Here is a 21,637-nt window from a genome sequence, read left to right as displayed (position 1 = left end):
CACCTTCTCGTAACTGTTGTTCTTCGAGATGTGTTGTTCTTGTCCATTCCAGTACTCACCCGCCTACCCCTCTGTCGGAGTAGCTGGCAAGAAGGAACTGAAGGGGTGGTGGGTCGGCAGGGCTATATATTAGGCACCATAAGGGCGTGACTCCAAGGAGAGCCCAGGCGTACATGACGGACGTTGCTAAGGGAAAAATCTTCCAGCCATCGTGCATGTGCGCGTGCACGCACCTGATTGGAATGGACATGAACAACACATCTCGAAGAACAACAGTTACTAGAAGGTGAGTAACCGATATTTTTTTGAGTTCAGTTTAATTTGAAATGTAGGAATATTTCAGTGGAGGAAGCAAAAAAGAATAATTTCACATCTTTAGAATAAATATAGGGAACAGTATTTTGAAAAATTAGTGTTGTAATAGTAACGTCAAAAGAGTCAGAATAGTGTTTTGATGAGAAAATGAATGGATTTCAATTTTCTCAAGTGATGTTTTATTATAACCATATATGTACATGGATGATGCCTCCAAACACACATTGCTTAGCCCCTATGGGTATGTCTATACTGTGAAGAAAAACCTATAGCGCTGAGTCTGAGAGCTCGGGTCAATATTGGAAGAGACCGAGCTCTCAGCTCTCTAGTCCAATATTGGAAGGTTAAAGGACTAGAGACCGAAGTATCAACCCTATGTTGCATCAGAGAAAATGAAAACTTTCTGGATGGAAGTCAGCATTTGGTACTGCAGTGCAGCACAGGGAAGAAAATTGCCAGCATGTGACTTCCAGAAGAAGAAAGAGAACTCATGTATCCCCAATGCAGATAGAGGTAAAAACCCATTTTCAGGCTCTCTGCACAGGTACTACGGCAGAGAATGGTTTGGAAGAGTCATCTGAGGGAAGGGATCAGAAGGAGACCTCATCAACTGGAAGGCATGGGATGCATTGTTCTAGGGATGGGGGTTCCATGACCACCACTCCCAAGAGGAGGAGAAAGGTGGTGGTGGTCGGCGACTCCCTCCTAAGGGGGATGGAGTCATCATCTGCTGTCCAGACCAGGAACTGGTGCCGCTTGCCTGGAGCTAGAATTCAGAATGTGATGGCGTGTCTGCCGAGACTGATCAAGCCCTAGAACCGCTACCCCTTCCTACTTCTCCACGTGGGCACCAATGATGCTTCCAAGAATGACCTTAACTGGGTCACTGCAGACTTATGTGGCTCTGGGAAGAAGGATAGAGGAGTTTGGGGTGCAAATCATGTTCTCGTCCATCCTCCCTGTTGAAGGAAAGGGTCCATCGAATTGTGGAAGTAAATATGTGGTTACGCAGGTGGTGTTGGAGAGAGGGCTTTGGATTCTTCGACCATAGGATGTTGTTCCAGGAAGAAGGATTGCTAGGAAGACATGGGATCCAGCTAACGAAGAGAGGGAAGATCATCTTCGCAGGCAAGCTTGCTAACCTAGTGAGGAGAGCTTTAAACTAGGTTCACCGGGGACCTAAGCCCTGAGGTAAGTGGAGAAGTGGGATGCCAGGAGGAAACACAAGGAGGAGGGTGCAACAGGGGAGGCCTTCTGTTTCATACTGAGAAAGTAGGGCAGTCAGCTACTTATCTTAGGTGCCTGTACACAAACGCAAGAAGCCTGGGAAACAAGCAGGAGGAATTGGAAGTCCTGGCACAGTCAAGGAACTATGATGTGATTGGAATAACAGAGACTTGGTGGGATAACTCACATGGCTGGAGCACTGTCATGGATGGGTATAAACGGTTCAGGAAAGACAGGTGGGGGAGAAAATATGGAGGAGTTGCACTGTATGTAAGAGAGCAGTATGATTGCTCAGAGCTCCAGTATGAAACTGGAGAAAAGCCCGTTGAGAGTCTTTGAGGTAAGTTTAGAGGCGAGAGCAACAAGGGTGATGTCCTGGTGGGTGTCTGCTATAGACCACCAGACCAGGAGGATGAAGTAAACAAGGCTTTCTTTGGACAACTAACAGAAGCTTCCTGATCACAGTCCCTGGTTCTCATGGGGGACGTCAATCACCCTGACATCTGCTCACAAGCCCTGGTTCTCATGGGGGACGTCAGTCACCCTGACATCTGCTGGGAGAGCAATACAGCAGTGCACAGACAATCCAGGAAGTTTTTGGAGAATGATGAGGACAACTTCGTGGTGCAAGTGCTGGAGGAACCAACTAGGAGCCATGCTTCTCTTGACCTGCTGCTCACAAACAGGGAAGAATTGGTAAGGGAAGTATAAGTGGGTGGCAACCTCAGCAGCAGTGATCATGAGATGGTTGGGTTCAGGATCCTAACAAAAGGAAGAAAGGAAGAGCAGCAGAATACAGACCGTAGACTTCAGAAAAGCAGACTTTGACTTCCTGAGGGAACCGATGGGCAGGATCCCCTAGGTGGCTAATTTGAGAGGGAAAGGAGTTCAGGAGATCTGGCTGTATTTTAAAGAAGCCTTACTGAGGGCGCAGGAACAAACCATCCTGATGTGCAGAAAGAATAGCAAATATGGCAGGCGACCAGCTTGGTTTAATAGAGAAATCGGTGAGCTTAAGCACAAAAAGGAAGCTTACAAGAAGTGGAAACTTGGACAGACGACTAGGGAGGAGTATAAAGATATTGCTTGAGCACGCAGGGATGTAATCAGGAAGGCCAAGGCACAATTGGAGTTGCAGCTAGCAAGGGATGTGAAGGGTAACAAGAAGGGTTTCTACACCTTGGGTAAGTTAGAAACAAGAAGAAGGTCAGGGAAAGTGTGTGATCCTTACTGAATGGGGGAGGCAACATAGTGACAGATGATGAGGAAAAAGCTGAAGTACTCAATGCTTTTTTTGCCTCAGTCTTCAAGGTCAGCTCCCAGATTGTTGCACTGGGCAGTATAGTATGGGGAGGAGGTGAGCATCCCTCAGTGGTGGAAAAACAGCGTAAGTACTTATTTAGAAAGTCCATGGCGCTGGGTGCAGTGCATCCGAGGATGCTGAGGGAGTTGGCTGATGTGATTGCAGAGCCGCTGAAAACTCATGGCAATTGTGGGAGGTCCCTGACTATTGGAAAAAGGCAAATATAGTGCTCATCTTTTAAAACGATAGAAGGAGAATCCAAGGAATTACAGATCTGTCAGCCTCACCTCAGTCCCTGGAAAAATCATGAAGCAGGTCCTCAAGGAATCCATTTTGAAGCACGTGGAGGAGAGGAAGGTGATCAGGAACAGTCAACATGGATTCACCAAGAGCAAGTCATGCCTGACCAACCTGATTGCTTTCTATGATGAGATAATTGGCTCTGTGGATATGGGGAAAGCAGTGGACGTGATATACCTTGACTTTAACAAAGCTTTTGATATGGTCTCCCACAGTATTCTTGCCAGCAAATTAAAGAAGTATGGATTAGATGAATGGACTATAAGGTGGATAGAAAGCTGGCTCAACAGGTATTGATTAACGGCTCAATGTCTCGTTGGCAGCTAGTATCAAGCAGAGTGCCCCAGGGGTCTATCCTGGGGCTGGTTTTCTTCAACATCTTCCTTAATGATCTGACTGATGGTATGGATTGCACCCTCAGCAAGTTTGCAGGTGACACTAAGCTGGGGGGAGAGTTAGCTACACTGGAGGAGTAGGGATAGGGTCTATAGTGACCTACACAGATTGGAGAATTGGTCCAAAAGAAATCTGATGACGTTCAACAAGGACAAGTGCAGAGTCCTGCACTTAAGTTGGAAGAATCCCATGCACCGCTACAGGCTGGCTAAGCGGCAGTTCTGCAGAAAAGGACCTGGGGATTACAGTGGATGAGAAGCTGGAAATGAGTCAACAATGTGCCCTTTTTGCCAAGAAGGCTAACATTTTGCCAAGAAGGCTAACATATATTGGGCTGCATTAGTGGGAGCATTTCCCACAGATTGAGGGAAGTGATTATTCCCCTCTATTTGGCACTGGTGAGGCCACATCTGGAGTATTGTATCCAATTTTGGGCCCCCCACTACAGAAAGAATGTGGACAAATTGGGGAGAGTCCAGCGGAGGGCAACTAAAATGATTAGGGGGCTGGGGCATATGAGAGGAGAGGCTGATGGATCTGGGCTTATTTAGTCTGGAGAAGAGAAGAGTGAGGGTGGATTTAATAGCAGCCTTCAACTACCTGAAGGAGGGCTCCAAAGAGGATGGAGCTGGATTGTTCTCAGTGATGGCAGATGACAGAACAAGGAGCAATGGTCTCAAGTTGCAATGTGGGAGGTCTAGGCTGGATATTAAGAAAATCTGTTCCACTAGGAGGGTGGTGAAGCACTGGAATGGTTTACCTAGGAGGTGGTGGAATCTCCATTCTTAGAGGTTTTTAAGGCCTGGCTTGACAAAGCCCTGGCTGGGATGATTTAGTTGGTATTGGTCCTGCATTGAGCAGGGGGTTGGACTAGATGACCTCCTGAGGTCTCTTCCAACCCTAATCTTCTATGATTCGATGATTCTATACTTTTTGACTATTCATATGGGATTTAGTATAAAACAATTCAAAATAAAGTGAAGAAATATGAATTGCAGGAAGTTTCCTAGAATGTTAGATCTGTGACTGATCAGTTCATTGAGGTGAAATAATGTGGCAGAATTTTAAAAGATTCAATAACATTATTACCACTTACCTATGGCCAAAAATATGTACTCTTCTTGAATGGGTGAATTCCATAGAGCTGAATTTGGTGATTTTCAGTAGTCTAATCTCTTCAGAAATCTGGCAGGTTTATTGCACAAAGCTAATAAAAAATAAGCACTGAGTTGTTGTAGATCTATGGGAATGGGCTCTGGGCTCTGGTTTCCAGGCACTGAAACTCTCTTAATCATAGAATCATAGAATTCTAGAATAAGAATTCTTATTCTCCACAATCTCTGGGAGATTCTTATTCTAGAATAAGAATAAGAATAAGAATATTCTTATTCTAGAATAAGAATTCTAGAATAAGAGGGAAGGTCCTCTCATTGAACAGTAGCTGGTTAAAAGATAGAAAACAGAGGGTAGGAATAAATGGCCAGCATTCACAAAAGAGAGAGATAAATAGTGGGGTCCCCCAGGAATTTGTACTAGGACCAGTGCTATTAAACACGTTTGTAAATGATCTGGAAAAAGGGTTAAAGAGTGAGGTGGCAAAGTTTGCAGATGATACAAAATTATTCAAGTTAGTTAGATCCAAAGCTGAATGCGAAGAGTAACAAACTGATCCCACAAAACCGGGTGACTGGGCACCAAAATGGTGGATGAAAGTCAATGTTGATAAAAAAAATAATGCATGTTGGAAAAAATAATCAAATTCCTGCATATACAATGATGGGGTGTAAATTAACTGTTACCTCTCAAGAAAGAGATCTTGGAGTCATCGTGGGTAGTTCTTTGAAAACATCTGCTAAATATGCACCAGGAGTCAAAAAAAGTTAACAGAATGTTAGGAACCATTAGGAAAGGGATAGATAAGAAACAAAATATCATAATGCCACCAGATAAATTCATGGTATGGCCACATCTAGAATATTGTGTGCAGTTCTGGCCGCTCTATCTCTGAAAAGATATATTAGAATAGCAAACAAAATGATTATGGGTATAGAACAGCTTCAATATTACAAATCCAAAGAAATAAGCATAATTTACCTTCGCTTGGACTAACTCCTTGATTCTTTGCTTCAGCAGGCACACTTGTGCTGTCTGGACCAACCACCTCTGTCCTGTATTCTCCCTTGCCATATCGGCCATGTTTCTGCCAAGTGACTTAAGTGCATTTAAGAGTTAATTTATTGTGCTTCTATTTTCCCCCATTGAATTTTTTTCTTTGCTGCTTTTCAGACCAAGCTTCCACTACCTTCTTGTTGGGTGACTTGCATTTTTCCTAGTTCTGACTGCAGTGGCATTTGTGCCACCAATTCCAGAGTTTACTCAGAAGTTCTCTGTACATTTTTTGCAAATTTCTCATGTACAATCTCAACTAGATAGTTTGGTGTTCTTCTTGACTGATATAAAAGTTACAATGCTCATTTTTTTTGTAACAAGTCTCTTATAAATCTATCTCAGGTACTTTTTGGCCCTTGTTACCATAGCGTCTGAGTACGTGACAATCTTTAGTGTATTTGTCGCCACAATACCCCTGTAAGGAAGAGAAGTTCTGTTATCCCCATTTTACAAATGGGAACTGAAACACAGCAAGACTAAAGGTCACGCAAGAAATCTGTGATGGAGCAGGGAATTGAACCCACGTCTTTTGAGTCCCTAGCTAGTGCCTAACTGCTGGATCATCCCTTTGACCTGTTTTATAAAGACTTCTGCTTTGTCTGTGCCTCTACACTCCTTGGGAATACATGTGTATTACTGAAATACAATTTATCTCATACAGTTAGCTTTTATCCAAGTAGGATTAGATCACATGTTTTCCTGACTCATCAACCTGTGCTCTAATAAGTAGACAGTGCTGTCTGTTGGCTTGTCTTCTGGTCTGACCAGAAATGATTTGAGACTAATGCTCAGGATGTTTCCAGTTTTAGAAAACACAAACGCCAAGCCAACGAAAACATGTGTTTGCTTTATATCAGAGCAGTTAGCTTTATATTGGAATAGCTACTCATGTTCTTGTGCCCCAACTACGGGAACTGGTGTAAATCACAGATTAAACAGCAACCTTTGTTAATAGTATGTTTTAGTAAGAGAAATGTGAGTCTCTTTACATTGTGAGTCTTAATACAATGTGGGGCATATCTACCATAATTCAGCTTTGTTGATTTAAAAATGCACTGGTATTTGAATTAAATTAAATATATTATTGTTCAGCGTTCTCTTTTCAAAACACAATAGCACTGATGTTTTTCAGTTGCTTACATTACTTAATAATGCCCTTGTTTGCATTGAAATTCATAGCAGCAAAGCTGTTTCTGTTAAATCTATTTTAGGCTCAACTTTGTAAACATTTCCTTTCCTCATGATAAAAAAAGCATCCAGGTGATTTACGGTAAATATGCCATAGTTACATTTTATTTTTAAACATTTGCTTTTAATATTTAATTTTTTAAAAGAAAATTTCATTTGACTTTTTATAACCTGGAATTGTGTTGCAAAAATTCTGTTTTTTATAGGCGGTAAGTTAGTACAGCTCCTTATCTTCAGACCATATAAAATATATATTAATAAATGAATAACAAAGTGCACATTTTTATTTCTTGCTGAAACAAGTTGTGCTACTTCATTTAAATTATTTTCAATGTTTGTATGCTAATTTAAAATTTAAATTTCATTATTTAATAGTTGGCATACTATTTCAGGAAATTTATAATACTTTCATTAACCAATATTTAAAATACAGTTTTTGGGAAATGAAAAAATTGCTGCTGATGATAGAATTTTGGTAGGATTTGCAGTAAAATGCATTGAACAATGTATTTTAGTATAATCAAAAAAGATTTCAAAATTAATTTGATGTCACTGATATTAACAGGTAGACTTGAAATTTCAATCCCATATATTAGGTTAACATCTGCATTTATGACTGAACATCTTGGTATGACACGTATTATTTTGTTCTGTATATGAGAACATATGAAGATGACTTCACATCTTGTGACTTTTCTTTGATGAAGCTTGTTAATAGCATACATTAACAATTGCTTACTTTTGAAGTTCTGACCATGAATTTATAATTTTTTGGAAATACAACAAGGGGTTTTTCATCTGTATATAAAAAAAATTGCTAATATGTACTTCACAGCCTATACAACTTCATTTGTCTTTTAATGTCTTCTGGACTTTAAAAAAAATGTATCTAGTGTGAATTGAATTGTCCACAATCTTTAAAAGGGTCTATTGATTTTCAGAGGAAACCCTTCTTGTGAGTCTGTCAGAAAAAGCTGCCAACACAGAGCAAATTCCGCACAGTGTAATTGGCAGAGATTAGAGGCTGCAGCAGCTATAATAATGAATAGATTCAAGATCAATGGGGGTAGGATTAAAAAATGGTGAAAGAGTAGAAGAAATATCTTTCCTAAATATGAAAGATTGCTTCCAATGAGTTTAGATCCCAAATGACTTAAATGACATGAAAAAATAAATAAAATAGGCTGTGTATCTGGCAAGGGCAGCTACTTGAATATCTGTTATTTTGGGAAAATTACCTTACATTTTTGTGGAATTGTTTTGTTCCTGTATTGTATTTTTACCAAAATATTTTACTTTTGCTTTGTGGTTGATGTTGTCCATATAAAATCTTTCTCTTCCAGGCAGTGCTCCGAGTGTGACCAGGCAGGTAGCAGTGACATGGAAGCAGATATTGCCATGGAAACCTTACCAGATGGGACCAAGAGATCAAGGAGGCAAATTAAGGAACCAGTGAAATTTGTTCCACAGGATGTGCCACCAGAACCAAAGAAGATTCCAATCAGAAACACGGTAAATGACAACTTAATTGTCATTGAATAGATCATATTCATAATTATTTGGCTTAGTATTTGTAAAATTGGGACCTTTAGGGTACGATGAATTAGCGCTGTATTTAAATAATGGCAACCTATGACATTCTAATATGGTTGTAAAAACTATTTTCTCTGATTATTAGATACTTAATTTTTTGTCTCAAAAGGTGATTTACTTGACTTCTGAGGAAGTACCTAAAATAATAATGCTGGTAACTGTGTACTTCAAAGAATGGTAGAGCAAGCTTTCCCTTTAAACTGTAGGTTCCAAGTCAAATAAAATAAAATTCACCACAAGTAGGTAACAGCCAGAAATCTTTATATTTTGACTGATGTTCTCTGGTCTATGTGAAATAGTCAATTTGTGTCACCTAACCCACCACAGTTGGCATGATTTGTCATCCTGCTTGGCAGTTTCAATGAATAGCCATAAAGAATAAATGATTTTTACCCCCTAGCAGTGGTTTATCTAAGATAATAAAGAAGAAGATTACACCTTTTCTACTTCTTGTCTTGAGGGGAGACAGAGGTCTTCGTTGTCAGGGGCTGTCACTTGGGTTTATTTTATACACTTGGGTATATTTTATTTTTTTTAAAGTGAGAAATACTCAAAGTTGCATTGTACAGATAATTTTAACTTGATTCTTCACAGTACTTGGTAAAAGAAGAAGTAGCGATACTTTGGTACTTGAGATAAGTTCTAAAGGATACTTTGCAAAAGTAATCAATTTGATATTACCCGTTATATTATTAAAAGGTAATTAATTGATTAATTTTGCACGTGTGAGTGTGTGTGTGTGTGTGTATGTTTATAAAAATGTGATTTTCACAGTTAGTGTAATGGATTCCTCTAACAGCCATGGCAGCGGGGATAAAAACAATAGTTTAAAAATTTTTGGTATGTCTCAAAAACACTATGTAATGTCATTATATGTTTATCATTTATCATTTGAACCTTTATGTGTTCCATTTTGCACAATTTTATATATGCTTTAACGTGCTTTCGAGTGTGCTGTCTAACAATATACTTTGCAGTGCTTCTGCTCTCAAAACCCCCCCCATCAAAAACAAACGAACAAAAAAGCAACCATTATTGGATGCTTTTAATAAACAGAAATTTTGTTTTTTTTACTGGCAAAGCAAAAAGCCTGTAGATCATTCCCTTGAAAGCGGAGCTACTATTAATCGTGACTGTATTCTCTTATCATTTCCCACCGTACGCCGATCCTTCAAGATTTGTTTTCCTACATGTTTCTAATTAAAGGCTTTTATTGGATTTTTCATTATAATACAATACTGCATAACAAGATTAACAGAGAACTTGAAAAAATATCCATAAATACAATCAAAGGTATAATTTTTTCTAGAATACAGTCCTTTGGTCTCTCACCTGTCACGTTTGGGGCTGTGTGGCGTCTGCGACCCTTAGGTTGTATATGAACTATGGTTCATCTGCAAAAAGATATACCCAAAATAATTACCGCTGCCTCTTCCCCCCTCACCCCATCTCAGACTAGCCATATCCATTGTTTATTACATGGCGTTACTAGATTTTCTTAAAGCAATCTGCTTTGGAGTCTCATTATGCTTTGCTTATGTTGTCCAGCTAACCTTTGATGTGGTTAAGCTATGAATTCTTACGATTGCTAGAAGTTTTTATCCACATCAGAATCTTGACATTGGGATTGTTTTTTGACCTGCAGAACCTGTTGTCAAAATTTTGAGCTCCAATCCAAGGAATGCTTTCCTTTCCTGTTCCAGCAGTTAGGAAGAACTTTAAGAATCATTCAGGACATAGGGGCTAATTCAGTTCAGCCTGTAGGAATGACAAGGCCAGGAAGAGAGGGCACATGAATAAACCAAAGAACCTCTTTGCATAGGAAGAAAATAAAAGTTTCTTCAGCTTGAAGGAAAGTTCCATTTCTGACTGATAGGCTCTTGAAATCATCTTAATTAAATTAAATCATCTTATTTTTTTTAAAATGTCACCCTAGTTTTGAAAGCTTTAAAGTGATAAGGCTTAAAGAATCAAGCAATGAAAGGACATAGGAGTAGTGGCTCCTATTCTCAGGGAGGAGTCTGAATCAGATTTTTCATTCCCCTCTCCACACTCCCTCAGGTGACTATTATAGTTGTAAAAAGAAAAGGAGTACTTGTGGCACCTTAGAGACTAACCAGTTTATTTGAGCATGAGCTTTCGTGAGCTACAGCTCACTTCATCAGATGCATACCGTGGAAACTGCAGCAGACTTTATATATACACAGAGAATATGAAACAATACCTCCTCCCACCCCACTGTCCTGCTGGTAATAGCTTATCTAAAGTGATCATCAGGTTGGGCCATTTCCAGCACAAATCCAGGTTTTCTCACCCTCCACCCCCCCACACAAATTCACTCTCCTGCTGCTGTAGCTCACGAAAGCTCATGCTCAAATAAATTGGTTAGTCTCTAAGGTGCCACAAGTACTCCTTTTCTTTTTGCGAATACAGACTAACACGGCTGTTACTCTGAAACCTGTTATTATAGTTGTAAATCCTGAACACCATCATGAAAAAATGGATTATCTAAGGGAAAAGATGGATTTGTGGCAAAGGCACAAAACTAAAATTGGGAGATATGTTTTTTGTTTCAAGCTGTGACAGATGTTTTGCTGAATCATTTAATCTTACTATTCCTCAGTTTCCTCATCTAAAAAATGTGGCTAAGCCTCATGAGGGTGAGGCTAAGTTTAATTAATGTTTGCAATGCATTTTGAGATCCTTGGTTGTGTGTTAAAGTGCCCTCGGGAACCAGCAGGATCTACACAGACCAGTTAATGCACAACTCATTAGTACTCTTTAGAAATCATATCTTCGTAGTGTGTATTGCCACACCATGTGTAGAATCTAAGAAACTTTGTCATTGTTTACCTTGAATGTTACTATTATGTAAGTTTAAGAGTCTGTGATGCATTCAGTATCTCACACCACATGGCCAATTTCATCATTCTGTAATCTCTTAGTTTTAAGACTTAATTGTTTCCCTTTTCCGTGCCTTTGGAGATGCTGGTAATTCAGTAGTTATTCCTCCTACTCTGATTTTGCTAATCTTCAACTTTATCTCAGAGCCCTTTCAGTACAGATTGTAATTTCTGATGCATGTTGACTCAATTCTTGGCCTCAGTGATTTGATCTTTAACTTCTGTCCTGTTGGATAAACCTTGAAGAAAATCTTGTGAAGTGGAGACAGTGTCTTAAACTGAATCTGTGAAGCTGTTGTGGCAAACAAATACAAACTGTGTATTTCCTCCTTTGTAAATTTTTAAAGTTGATTCACCAGATGCCTTACCCATCTTGTGATGGTGAAGTGAGCTGTGGCTCACGAAAGCTCATGCTCAAATAAATTGGTTAGTCTCTAAGGTGCCACAAGTACTCCTTTTCTTTTTGCCATCTTGTGATGGTTTGTTGATGTTATCATGTGAATAATGCTTTCTGTGGACATGAAGCTGCTGTACATCTTAAAAAAAGAATTGTCCTTGGAACAAGGAGAATCAACTCCTAGCGTCCATCTTTTCTTTTTTTATTCATGTTAAACTATTTTAACACTCCTTTGAAGACTGATCATGCATGAAGGAGAAAAAATATCTGGTCATGATAATTGGTTTATTACATTTAATATTTATTTAGATGTTGAAGTGGAGCTGCTTCCCACTTAATTAGATATAATTGTGAAACTATTGGCAAAGCATAAATAATGTACTTCATGACCTTCATACCTCTACCTTTTCCACCTTTTTTACCTCCCTACAGATTTTTTTTTTCAATTCATTAAGCTCAGTTTGAAAAATGATTGAAAATCTCCCTTACCATGTGTGTAGCACGGAGCCTAGGACCTTTATGTAGTAATTAAAACAACATGTCAGGCAGGGGCTGGCTTTTTGTTGTGTCTTTGTACAGTGCCTAGCACAATGATGGCTTGATCCCTGATTGGGCCCCCCAAGCATTGCAATATAAGTGGTGGTGATGTTGAATTAGCTGTTGCTAAGGGCAAGATGACAGTATATGCAACATAAAGAAGGTAATATACAGCACTTGTTAATTATCAACTTAAAAAAAACCTTATTAACTGTGTGAAATAACTAATGTGCATTTGTAGGAAGGTAAAAATACAGGAATTACTATACCTGATTAGACCACTGATATCTGGAGCAGAAACCTGTCCCTGAGAGTGACCAGTAACCAAGGCCCTACATTTTTGTTTTTATTTTGTTTAAAATTTCCCAAGAAATATACAAACTTAAAAAAGGTGAAAATCAGTGCAAGAAAATTAACTTCACAGTTTTCTGGGTAAATATCAGGGTTAATATATGGAAGACAAAAGAAATGGAACAAATAGAGAAAAATAAGACTTTTTCTGGATCCTGGTCCCTGCTTCAGAAGGAGAGATGACAGCTTGGTAATGTGGGCGGCCAAGGTAACTGAGCTGCCATCTCTCCTCTGGAGTAGGCCCACATGAGGTGGAGGAGGCAGTTAGAAGAAACGACATGCTTGCCTCCTTCATTTCTTCCACTTCCAGGTCCACTTTGGGCCCATTCTGAAAGGAGAGATGGTGGTTAAGTTACCTGGGCTGCTCAGGTTATTGAGCTGGGTGGCATCTCTCCTTCTAGAGCAGAGAGCTGGGTCCGGGGAGTTCCGGCACTCTTTTTGTTTTTTTAAGGACTAAAGCTCTGATGTACGCATGCACATCTGTATGTATCTTCCAATACACAGTCTTATATTAACAGACAGCCTTGTATTTACACTTAGACTAATTTATTAACATAAACACATCTACCTAATGTAAAGTATTTGATTTTTGTTAACATAATCCATATTTTCATATATTTGAGCGGTCTGAAATTCAGGTCAAAGGGAGTAAAAAACTGAATAATAGCTTTTGTAAAAGCCAGGAATTTTACAGTAAAAATGTGCAAAAAGCAACACAGGAGGGTCTTACCAGTAAAACATGCTTCACCCCATAGTAAAAAAAAGGGTATTACTTTCCCATAATAGATGTTTCATCCTGCCAGGGGTAGGCAACCTATGGCATGCATGCCAAAGGTGGCACACGAGCTGATTTTCAGTGGCACTCACACTGCCCGGGTCCTGGCCACCGGTCCAGGAGGCTCTGCATTTTAATTTAATTTTAAATGAAGCTTCTTAAACATTTTTAAAACATTATTTACTTTGCATACAACAATAGTTTAGTTTAGTTATATATTATAGACTTAGAGACCTTCTAAAAACATTAAAATGTATTACTGGCACACAAAACCTTTTAAATTAGAGTGAATGAATGAAGACTCGGCACACCACTTCCGAAAGGTTGCCGACCCCTGGCTTATGCCCTGATGCATGAGGGTTATGTTATAATTTTTTTTTTAATTATGCAACCTATCTAATGTAATTGTGAATGTTTGCTTATCTACATCTTCTCCTTTTTCTAATCTTTCTAAGCTCCTACACTCAGTGATGCTTTGTACCAGTGAGGTCTGTAGGTTAATTATTGACATTGTTTAGGAGAAAAGGTTTTCCTTTTATCCATTTTAAGTGCTACCTTTCAGTTTCAGATTCCCTTTGTTCTTGCATTATGTGGGAAGGTAAATAGGGACATTTTGTATGTTTCCTCTTATTCATCATCTCTCTAAACTGAACCATCCCATTCTTTTCAGTTTCTCCTTGGAGAGAAATCCTTGCAAGCCTTTTACCATTTTCATCCTTATTACTGGACTGAGACTATCTGAGCTCCCTAAAGCAGAAGTTAAACTGTGAATGAGGTGCTCTGTTGGCCATATTCTGGATTAGCATGTACAAAATATAGATTTGCAATCCATTACTGGACTGGTGGGAATTGTAAGCAATGAACTCATCTTAGAGCAGTGGTGCCCAAACCTTTCCTGTCACAGCACCCCTTACCAGTAATGGAATCTGTCTGCACCCCTGCTCCTTTACTGCACAGTTGGCTCAGCAGAGGAGCTTGGGTTGAAGGCAGAGCTGGGGACAGAACTGGGGATGGGAGTGGAGTGGAGCTGTGTCTGGGGCCGGGCTGGGGGTGGAGTGGCACTATGGCTGGGGGCAGAGCTGGGCTGGGGGCAGAGTGTTATGGAGTGGAGCTGTGGCTGAGGCTGGGCTGGGAGCAGAGTGTAGCTGGGGATGGAGTGGAGCTGCAGCTGGGGCTGGAGCTGGGCTGGTGGCAGAGCAGGCGGCGGAATGGAGCTGTGGCTAGGGGTGGAGCGGGGCTGGGTGGAGCTCCCTCCCTCTGCCTCCTGTGGGGACTGGCCCAGGCCCCTCTGCACTCCCCCCGAACATTTCTCCACTCCGCTTCCAGCCCAGCTCTGCCCTGATTCCATCTAGCCCTCTAGTCCTGCACAGGGGTGGGGTGAGGGGGGGAGGGTGTGTGTGCCCCCCACAGTTTCGGGATCAGTGGCTTAGAGTAGTGGGTGTAAAGGTGGGAGGTAGAGAACATTTAATATCAACTCCTTTTTTCAGTTAGGAAATTTACTTAGTTGTTCAGAATGTATTCCAATCTAGTCTTATGTCAGAGCAATGAAGGTCAGGGTGATGATGCTTGGGGTGGGAGCAGAAATGTGCCAATACTTACAACTCCATTTGTAAGGGACACTAAGGACTTCCTTTCCACCTGGAACTGGGAATTATGAGAAGGAAGTGGGGAGATGGAAGCAGTAAGTGTTAAAGCGGCTGTTTTTTAAATCAGGATCATATTTTTCCCTCTTAGAGTGTGCTGTATTGGTTGCCCATTTGGTTGCTGCCTTCTATTCATTTAAAATGTTTGGATTTTTATTTGATAGTGCCTTTTAAAATATTTTGTGTAGACACTTGATCAGATGTAAAGAATTAGCCTGTTCATAACCTCGATTCACATTCTCTATTTTCAAAAATTTTTGTAGGATATTTGAATAAAGAAAATCACATGATTAAGTAGAAATGATGAGGTAGGGAGTAAATTCTGCCATTCAGGTTTTTACTGTGTAGAGGGTACAGCTTATTAAGATTTAAAATAAGATTAAAATTGACACTGCTGTGTGGAATATTTTTACCTACTAGTGTTACAAGCAATAACTAATATTACTGTAACTAAAACCAAAGAGTTTTTCCTCCATTTTTGTCAGTTTACATTGTACATTTTGACAGTTGTTTCACTGTTCCCCTTGCATAATCAGACATTTTGGCTGGCTGTCAACATGAGTCTACCACACAGGAGTGGGGATAGAAAAATACAGGAATGTTTGATGATAAAACTACAGAAGATGCTGGGGACCCAGGGACAGATGTAGTGCTTGAAACTACTTGTGAGTCATCTTGAAGCTTAGTCCTGCAAATGCATATATGAGTAACCACTGAGCTCAACAGAACTTCTCAGTATCCTGATTCAGGAAGAGCACTTAAGCATATGCTTAACAGCCTTCTTGAATAAGGATAATTTAAGCACATATTTCAGTTCTTTCCTGAATCAGGGCCAGAATAAGTAAAGGAGTGTAAGTGTTCAGCAGATCAGCCCTCAACTTGCAAACTGCTGTGGAAAGGACTATATGTGAACAAAGAAATTAACTTATTGCTGATGTTTCCACAATTCAAATAATTTTAAAATTTTCTAGACTTCAAATGAGTAACCCTTTAAATTAACACTGTTTAGAATTTTACAAAGTTGATTCACTTTATAAAGCTGGGAAATGGAAAATATAATCTCCACAAATCACATGTGATCTCTCATTTGGTTGCCCCTAATGCTAATCTTCATTAGAAAAAACAATAATCTAAACTAAAGTTTATATATTACTGAACAATTTAAATGGAAAAAGTATGAGAATTGATGATGTATTTCCCCTTTCCGTATTTAGTGATCAGCTTGTTCTTGTAACACGTGCACATCTCAGAATTTTTGCCCAGGGAACTTCCATAAGAAATGTTAGAAAGATTTACTATATAAGGTATATAATTCTGTATATTTTGTTGATAGAAATCTGTATGAAGACATATGACTAGTGCTTTACAACAGTCTTCTTATATAAATTAAATGGGCTGGATCCTAATTATCTAGCTTAATTTCATATGCTCTTGTTATTGAGATCATTTATTAATGAGATGTCACCCAATTTGAAAAAACAACAACCAGCTTTAAATGTCAAGTTGCTTTGCTCTCTTCAATGAAAAAGAGCAAATAAAATGATGTTCAATTTTTTTTTCTGAGCCAATTGGTCTGTCTCACTAATCTAGGTTATTGTCAGACTGTAGACAGTCTGTTCAGTAAAATAATTACATTAAAATCTGGCCTGACTTTACTGGGGAATAAATTTCCTTAAATATAATCTATTTCCATAATCTGAATAGCAGTAAAGTATATTAGTGAATTAAGGTAAATATAATAATCACTTTTCCTTTAGAATCTCACAAAATATTATATGCCTACCATATGTGATAATTATCTGGAAGTGTAAAGGTTGGAAGGAAAAAAAGCTTTGTTTACTTAAAGTAATACCATCTGCATTCACATCTTCTAAAGTAGTGACTTTATGTGACGGGACTCAGAACTTTTGGAGACTTCTAGAGAAAATCCACATGTAGGAAGTGGCTTCCTTGTCAGTCAGTATATCTCTTAATGTTGTTCAGGGATACTGTGCTGCTGGACATACTGTCCTGCAATGAACTTTCTGTGTGCAGACCCTTGCATCCACATAAAGCTCAATGCAGGTTGAGAACTTTAATCATGAACATATTTTCCAGCCAAGCACTGTTTTGACTCATTTGACTGGAAAGAAAACATCCATCCAGTATTATAGTGGAGGGAAAAGTATTGTGTAATGTCATTTTGAGAAGTGACTCATTTGTTCCATGATTTAAACAAAAGTGACTGATCTTTTACCATCAAAATTATATTGCACTAACTACACAATTGTATACAAATTGTGTGATTCCGTTGCATAAAATCCCAATGAAAAGGTTGTATAACTTTTTATAAAGTGAATTATTTTTATTTGTTCGAGTGTTGCTGTGTGTATTGTTCGGATCATACAGGAGAAAAGGTCCTAACTTTTAGAGGTTTTCACTCTAAGTAAATCAATTAAAAAAAGGACACACACAAAGCACTAAGATTATAAGTGGTATTCATCACAGGAAGCTTTTGTGTGTATTGTTTTTAGTTTACAAATAAATACCATTTCTTAGGGTGAATTAATATTGTTCATTTCTGTTCAGAGTGTGGAGGAAAGATGGTAGAGGAGAGAAGAATGGTTTTCTATTCGGGTTTACTAAGATAAACATGATTGTTATCTTGACTCTAATTGTATTTAACGGAAGCATTTCTACTCAAATTCTTTCCACTTACCCATTGTGTGATTTAATTGTGAGATGTCATAGATATTATTTCTGAATAGATGATGATGAGAGAAGGGACCACTAAAATATGCTTCAGTGTTCCATGAAGTATTATAACAAATAATTATAAAACATTCTAATCTGTATTTGTCAATTCTATGTGATAAAACAAAAAATCTGGCCTTCTCAAATTATTCAGAGTAATTGGTCATTTAATTTACACTTGACTTTTTAAAATGAGCATCTTAAAGTCCTTTAGTAATAGCTCTTCCTATTTTTTTGGACATTCTGCTTAATACTTAGATATCCAACATTTAACAGGACAACTCAGAGCAGCAATATTTTAAAACCATAGAAAGAACTTCATAAAATAAAATGTTCTTATCCACCACTGAATGTAAAGTTACGTAAATGATCCTACAATATGTTATTAATAAAAAGGTAATTATAGAATCATAGAAATGTAGGACTGGAAGGGACCTTGATAGATCATCTAGACAAGTCCCCTGTAGTGAGGCAGGGCTAAGTATTATCTAGAGACAATCTCTGACATGTGTTTGTCAAACCTGTTCTTAAAAATCTCCAAGTCACGAGATTCCACGCCTCCCTTGGTAATTTGTTCCAGTGCTTAACTACTCTTATAGTTAGTGAGTTTTTCCTAATGTCTAACCTAAATCTTCCTTGCTGCAATTTAAGTCTATTACTTCTTGTCCTATTCTCAGTGGAGAAAGAGAACAATTTATCACTCTCCTATTTATAACAATCTTTTACTTACTTGAACACTTTTATCATGTCACCCTTCAGTCTTCTTTCCTCAAGACTAAACAAACCCAATTTTTTTCAATCTTTCCTCAAAGGCTATGTTTTCTAGACCTTTAATTATTTTTGTCACTCCAGTTTGTCCACATCTTTCCCAAAGCGTGGTGCCCAGAAGTGGGCACAGTACTCCAGTTGTGGCCTTATTAGTGCAGAGTAGCATGGAAGAATTATGTCTTGTGTCTTGCTTACAACACCTCTGCTGATACATCCCAGAATTATGTTTGCTTTTTTTGCAACTGTTACATTGGTCACTCATATTTCATTTGTGATTCTCAATCAGTTCCTTCCTGTTTGTCACATTCAAATCTTGAACATCTCTCCCCTAGTTGCTTTCTCTAGCTTCTGTAATAAAAAGTTGTCTCCGTGCGTTCCAAAAATTTGTTGGAAAGTCTGTACTCTGCTGTATTATTTTCCCAACAGATATCTGGGTATTTGAAGTCCCCCATCACCACCAAGTCCTGTACTTTGGATGATTTTTGTTAGTTATTAAAAAAAAAGCCTCATCCACCTATTTTTCCTTGTTAGGTGGTCTGTCGTAGACCCAAGACATCATCCTTGTTTTTCACCCTTTTTATCCTTACCCAGAGACTTTCAGCAGGTCTGTCTGCCTGATATGTCAGCCAGTCCAGTAGCTGAGTGAGCCTGTGCTGCTTTCAAGATACCAGACTTTGGTTTGGCCTGAGCTTTTGCTACACTAGGCTGATGGAGAGGGCATATTAAGATGAAGGAGATATGGCTCTTTTGCAGTGCTTTATGGTAGCGGACTGTATTAAAAGGGGATAAAATGGTTATCTTTAAGATGTCAAGATGGGCACAAGCATGAAGAAATCTAAGTGTGCAAAAAAAAAAGAACAAAGAAGTCGGTAAGGTAGTGTAATTTGTAAACAAATTTAAGTGTATAGAATACATTAAAAGAAAAATCATTAATATGCTGTGGCAAACTGCCATAAATAGGCTATTAACTTACCAGTTTCTGAAAACCACTTTTCTCTTCCAGTTTTAATTTTCCTCTTTCTGCCTCTGTTTTTCGACAACTGGAATTTTTTGAGAGGATTCCTTGTTTCAAAAATTCCTGGTAGTCTTCAATAAGAAGTAAAAACCTGTTTTCTGAGAATTCCCACCTCCTTTATATACAAATATTTGTTACCATCTTGATTGCTATAAATATCTAAATCTGAGAGTTTAAAGTGTTAATCCGATAAATTAATAAAATCCCATATGGACATTGCTGAAAAGTTGACTTATACTGTTCACGCAACGAACTCCAAAATATGTCACTAGAGTTTCAAAAATGACAAATCCAAGGTATTAGAATCCTGTGGTATAGTTTCACCAAAGAAAAAGAGACTAAAAATTATCTAACAAACTTCTGGCAAACAAAAATATTTTGTAATTAACTCTTTAAATTGAATTTCTATGATAGATATGTTGTATGTTTACTGTTGTATTAGAAACAGTAACACATGTAATGCACTAAATACACTGGTTATAAACAAATTTACACACAGATAGTACTGCTCTGTAATGGCATAGTGACAGAAGTATTGCAAAATTCACTTCTACATAAAGCCAAAATTCTCAAGAGAATGACAACCAAACAAATCCTGGGGGGCTGTAATTCTCTGTAATTATGCTTGTTTTTCTTTTTAATCATTTTTTGATTTACTGGCATTTCTTTTTGTTTGGCACTTCCCTTTTTATTACTGCCTATTTTCTGGAAAATGAAAGAATTATTTTGGAGAAATATATTGGGTAGTTCTGAATGGTACATTGTTATATATGTTTTGATCAACTGCAAAGTGACAGACACTTTTATCTGTATTGAGCAAGTGTGCCACCTAGTGTCTGCATTGATGTTTTTGCCTTCACTCAAAATATTTTCATTCCTGTGTGATACCATATGTAGAATACCTATTTTCCATTTTTAAACACAATTAAATCAAAGATAATTTTTCTCTTAACTAGGGCTTTTAAGTTGGTCTCATGATTACAACTATTTCATAGTGACAATATGCAATTACAGAATTGAACACATATTAAGGAATCTCTGAAATTATGAGTGAAGAATTGCCATATTAGTGCTAGCATGTGAAGCAAAGCACGCCAGATTCAAGCTTAACAGGAAAAGGCATACCACTTATGTTCGCTACACAGTGTATTCTTGGTTGTATTTACTCTCATCTTCAGCCCTTTTTTGGAAACTGAGGTTATTCTTCTCCATGGCCTCCTTATAAAAACCCTCCAGTAAAAATGTTGCTAAAATTATTTGACCGTGTAATGTAAACGATTCTTCTATATGAAAGTGAAATCTTGGACCAGCTTAAACAAATGATTAAACTCCCAAAGCAAAACCATACATCTGTAGTTTTGCAAACCAATACTGTTTGCACACAGGAATCCCAGCAACGATGTCTACAGAGTAGTACTGCCTGGATTTCCACTGCTAATCACCAGACAGAAAAGAATATATAGTTTGTGATGCCATCTCAATCGAATCAGCATACCTGCAAAGCACCAAAGAATCAAAAATTGAAAAATACATCAAGATGCAAAACCAGAACTCAAGGCCAGAGAAAGGGCCCAGGGCTCCAACCCCACGGCTTTGCCCCTGTCCCCTTCCAGCTCAGCATGATAGGGGCAGCCACACAGCAGGGGGCAACCTTCTTCCCCCCAGCAGTGACAGCAGAGCCCCTTTACTTTTTGGGCACAAAATGTGTCATCAGACGTCCTCCCTTCCCCCTCTCGAGGGCAGGGATGGCAGCAGTAGGCCCATTATTTTAGACACCATAAATGACTGATTCTTGGTGTAGCTAGTCCTGGAACCCACAAGGGGAGAGGCAATTCTTCATGTAGTCCAAAGCGCAGAGCATAGGATCTGATCCAAGAGGTAAATATAGCTGAACTGCTCGATAATATCAACCATAATGTAATTAAATTTCACATCACCTCAGAAAGGGAAATACCAAAGAAATGCACCCCTGATGCATTTAACTTCAAAAAGGGGTACTACACAAAAATAAGGAAGCTAGTTAA

The 21,637-nt window shown here is 38.6% G+C and overlaps 1 protein-coding gene across 3 annotated transcripts in view; it reads left to right on the top strand.

The window, feature by feature from the left end:
• Positions 1-21,637, top strand: part of PHF14 (PHD finger protein 14) — a 285,184-nt gene that overhangs the window by 94,980 nt on the left and 168,567 nt on the right. For all 3 annotated transcript variants that reach the window (XM_048838246.2, XM_048838250.2, XM_048838249.2), the window contains exon 14: positions 8,242-8,410. In XM_048838246.2, the coding sequence (XP_048694203.1) occupies positions 8,242-8,410 (169 nt within the window). The remainder of the gene's footprint in view (positions 1-8,241; positions 8,411-21,637) is intronic.

This window comes from Caretta caretta, chromosome 2 (assembly GCF_965140235.1).
Source record: "Caretta caretta isolate rCarCar2 chromosome 2, rCarCar1.hap1, whole genome shotgun sequence".
Lineage (NCBI taxonomy): Eukaryota > Metazoa > Chordata > Testudines > Cheloniidae > Caretta > Caretta caretta.
This window is presented reverse-complemented; position numbering and strand designations above follow the sequence as displayed.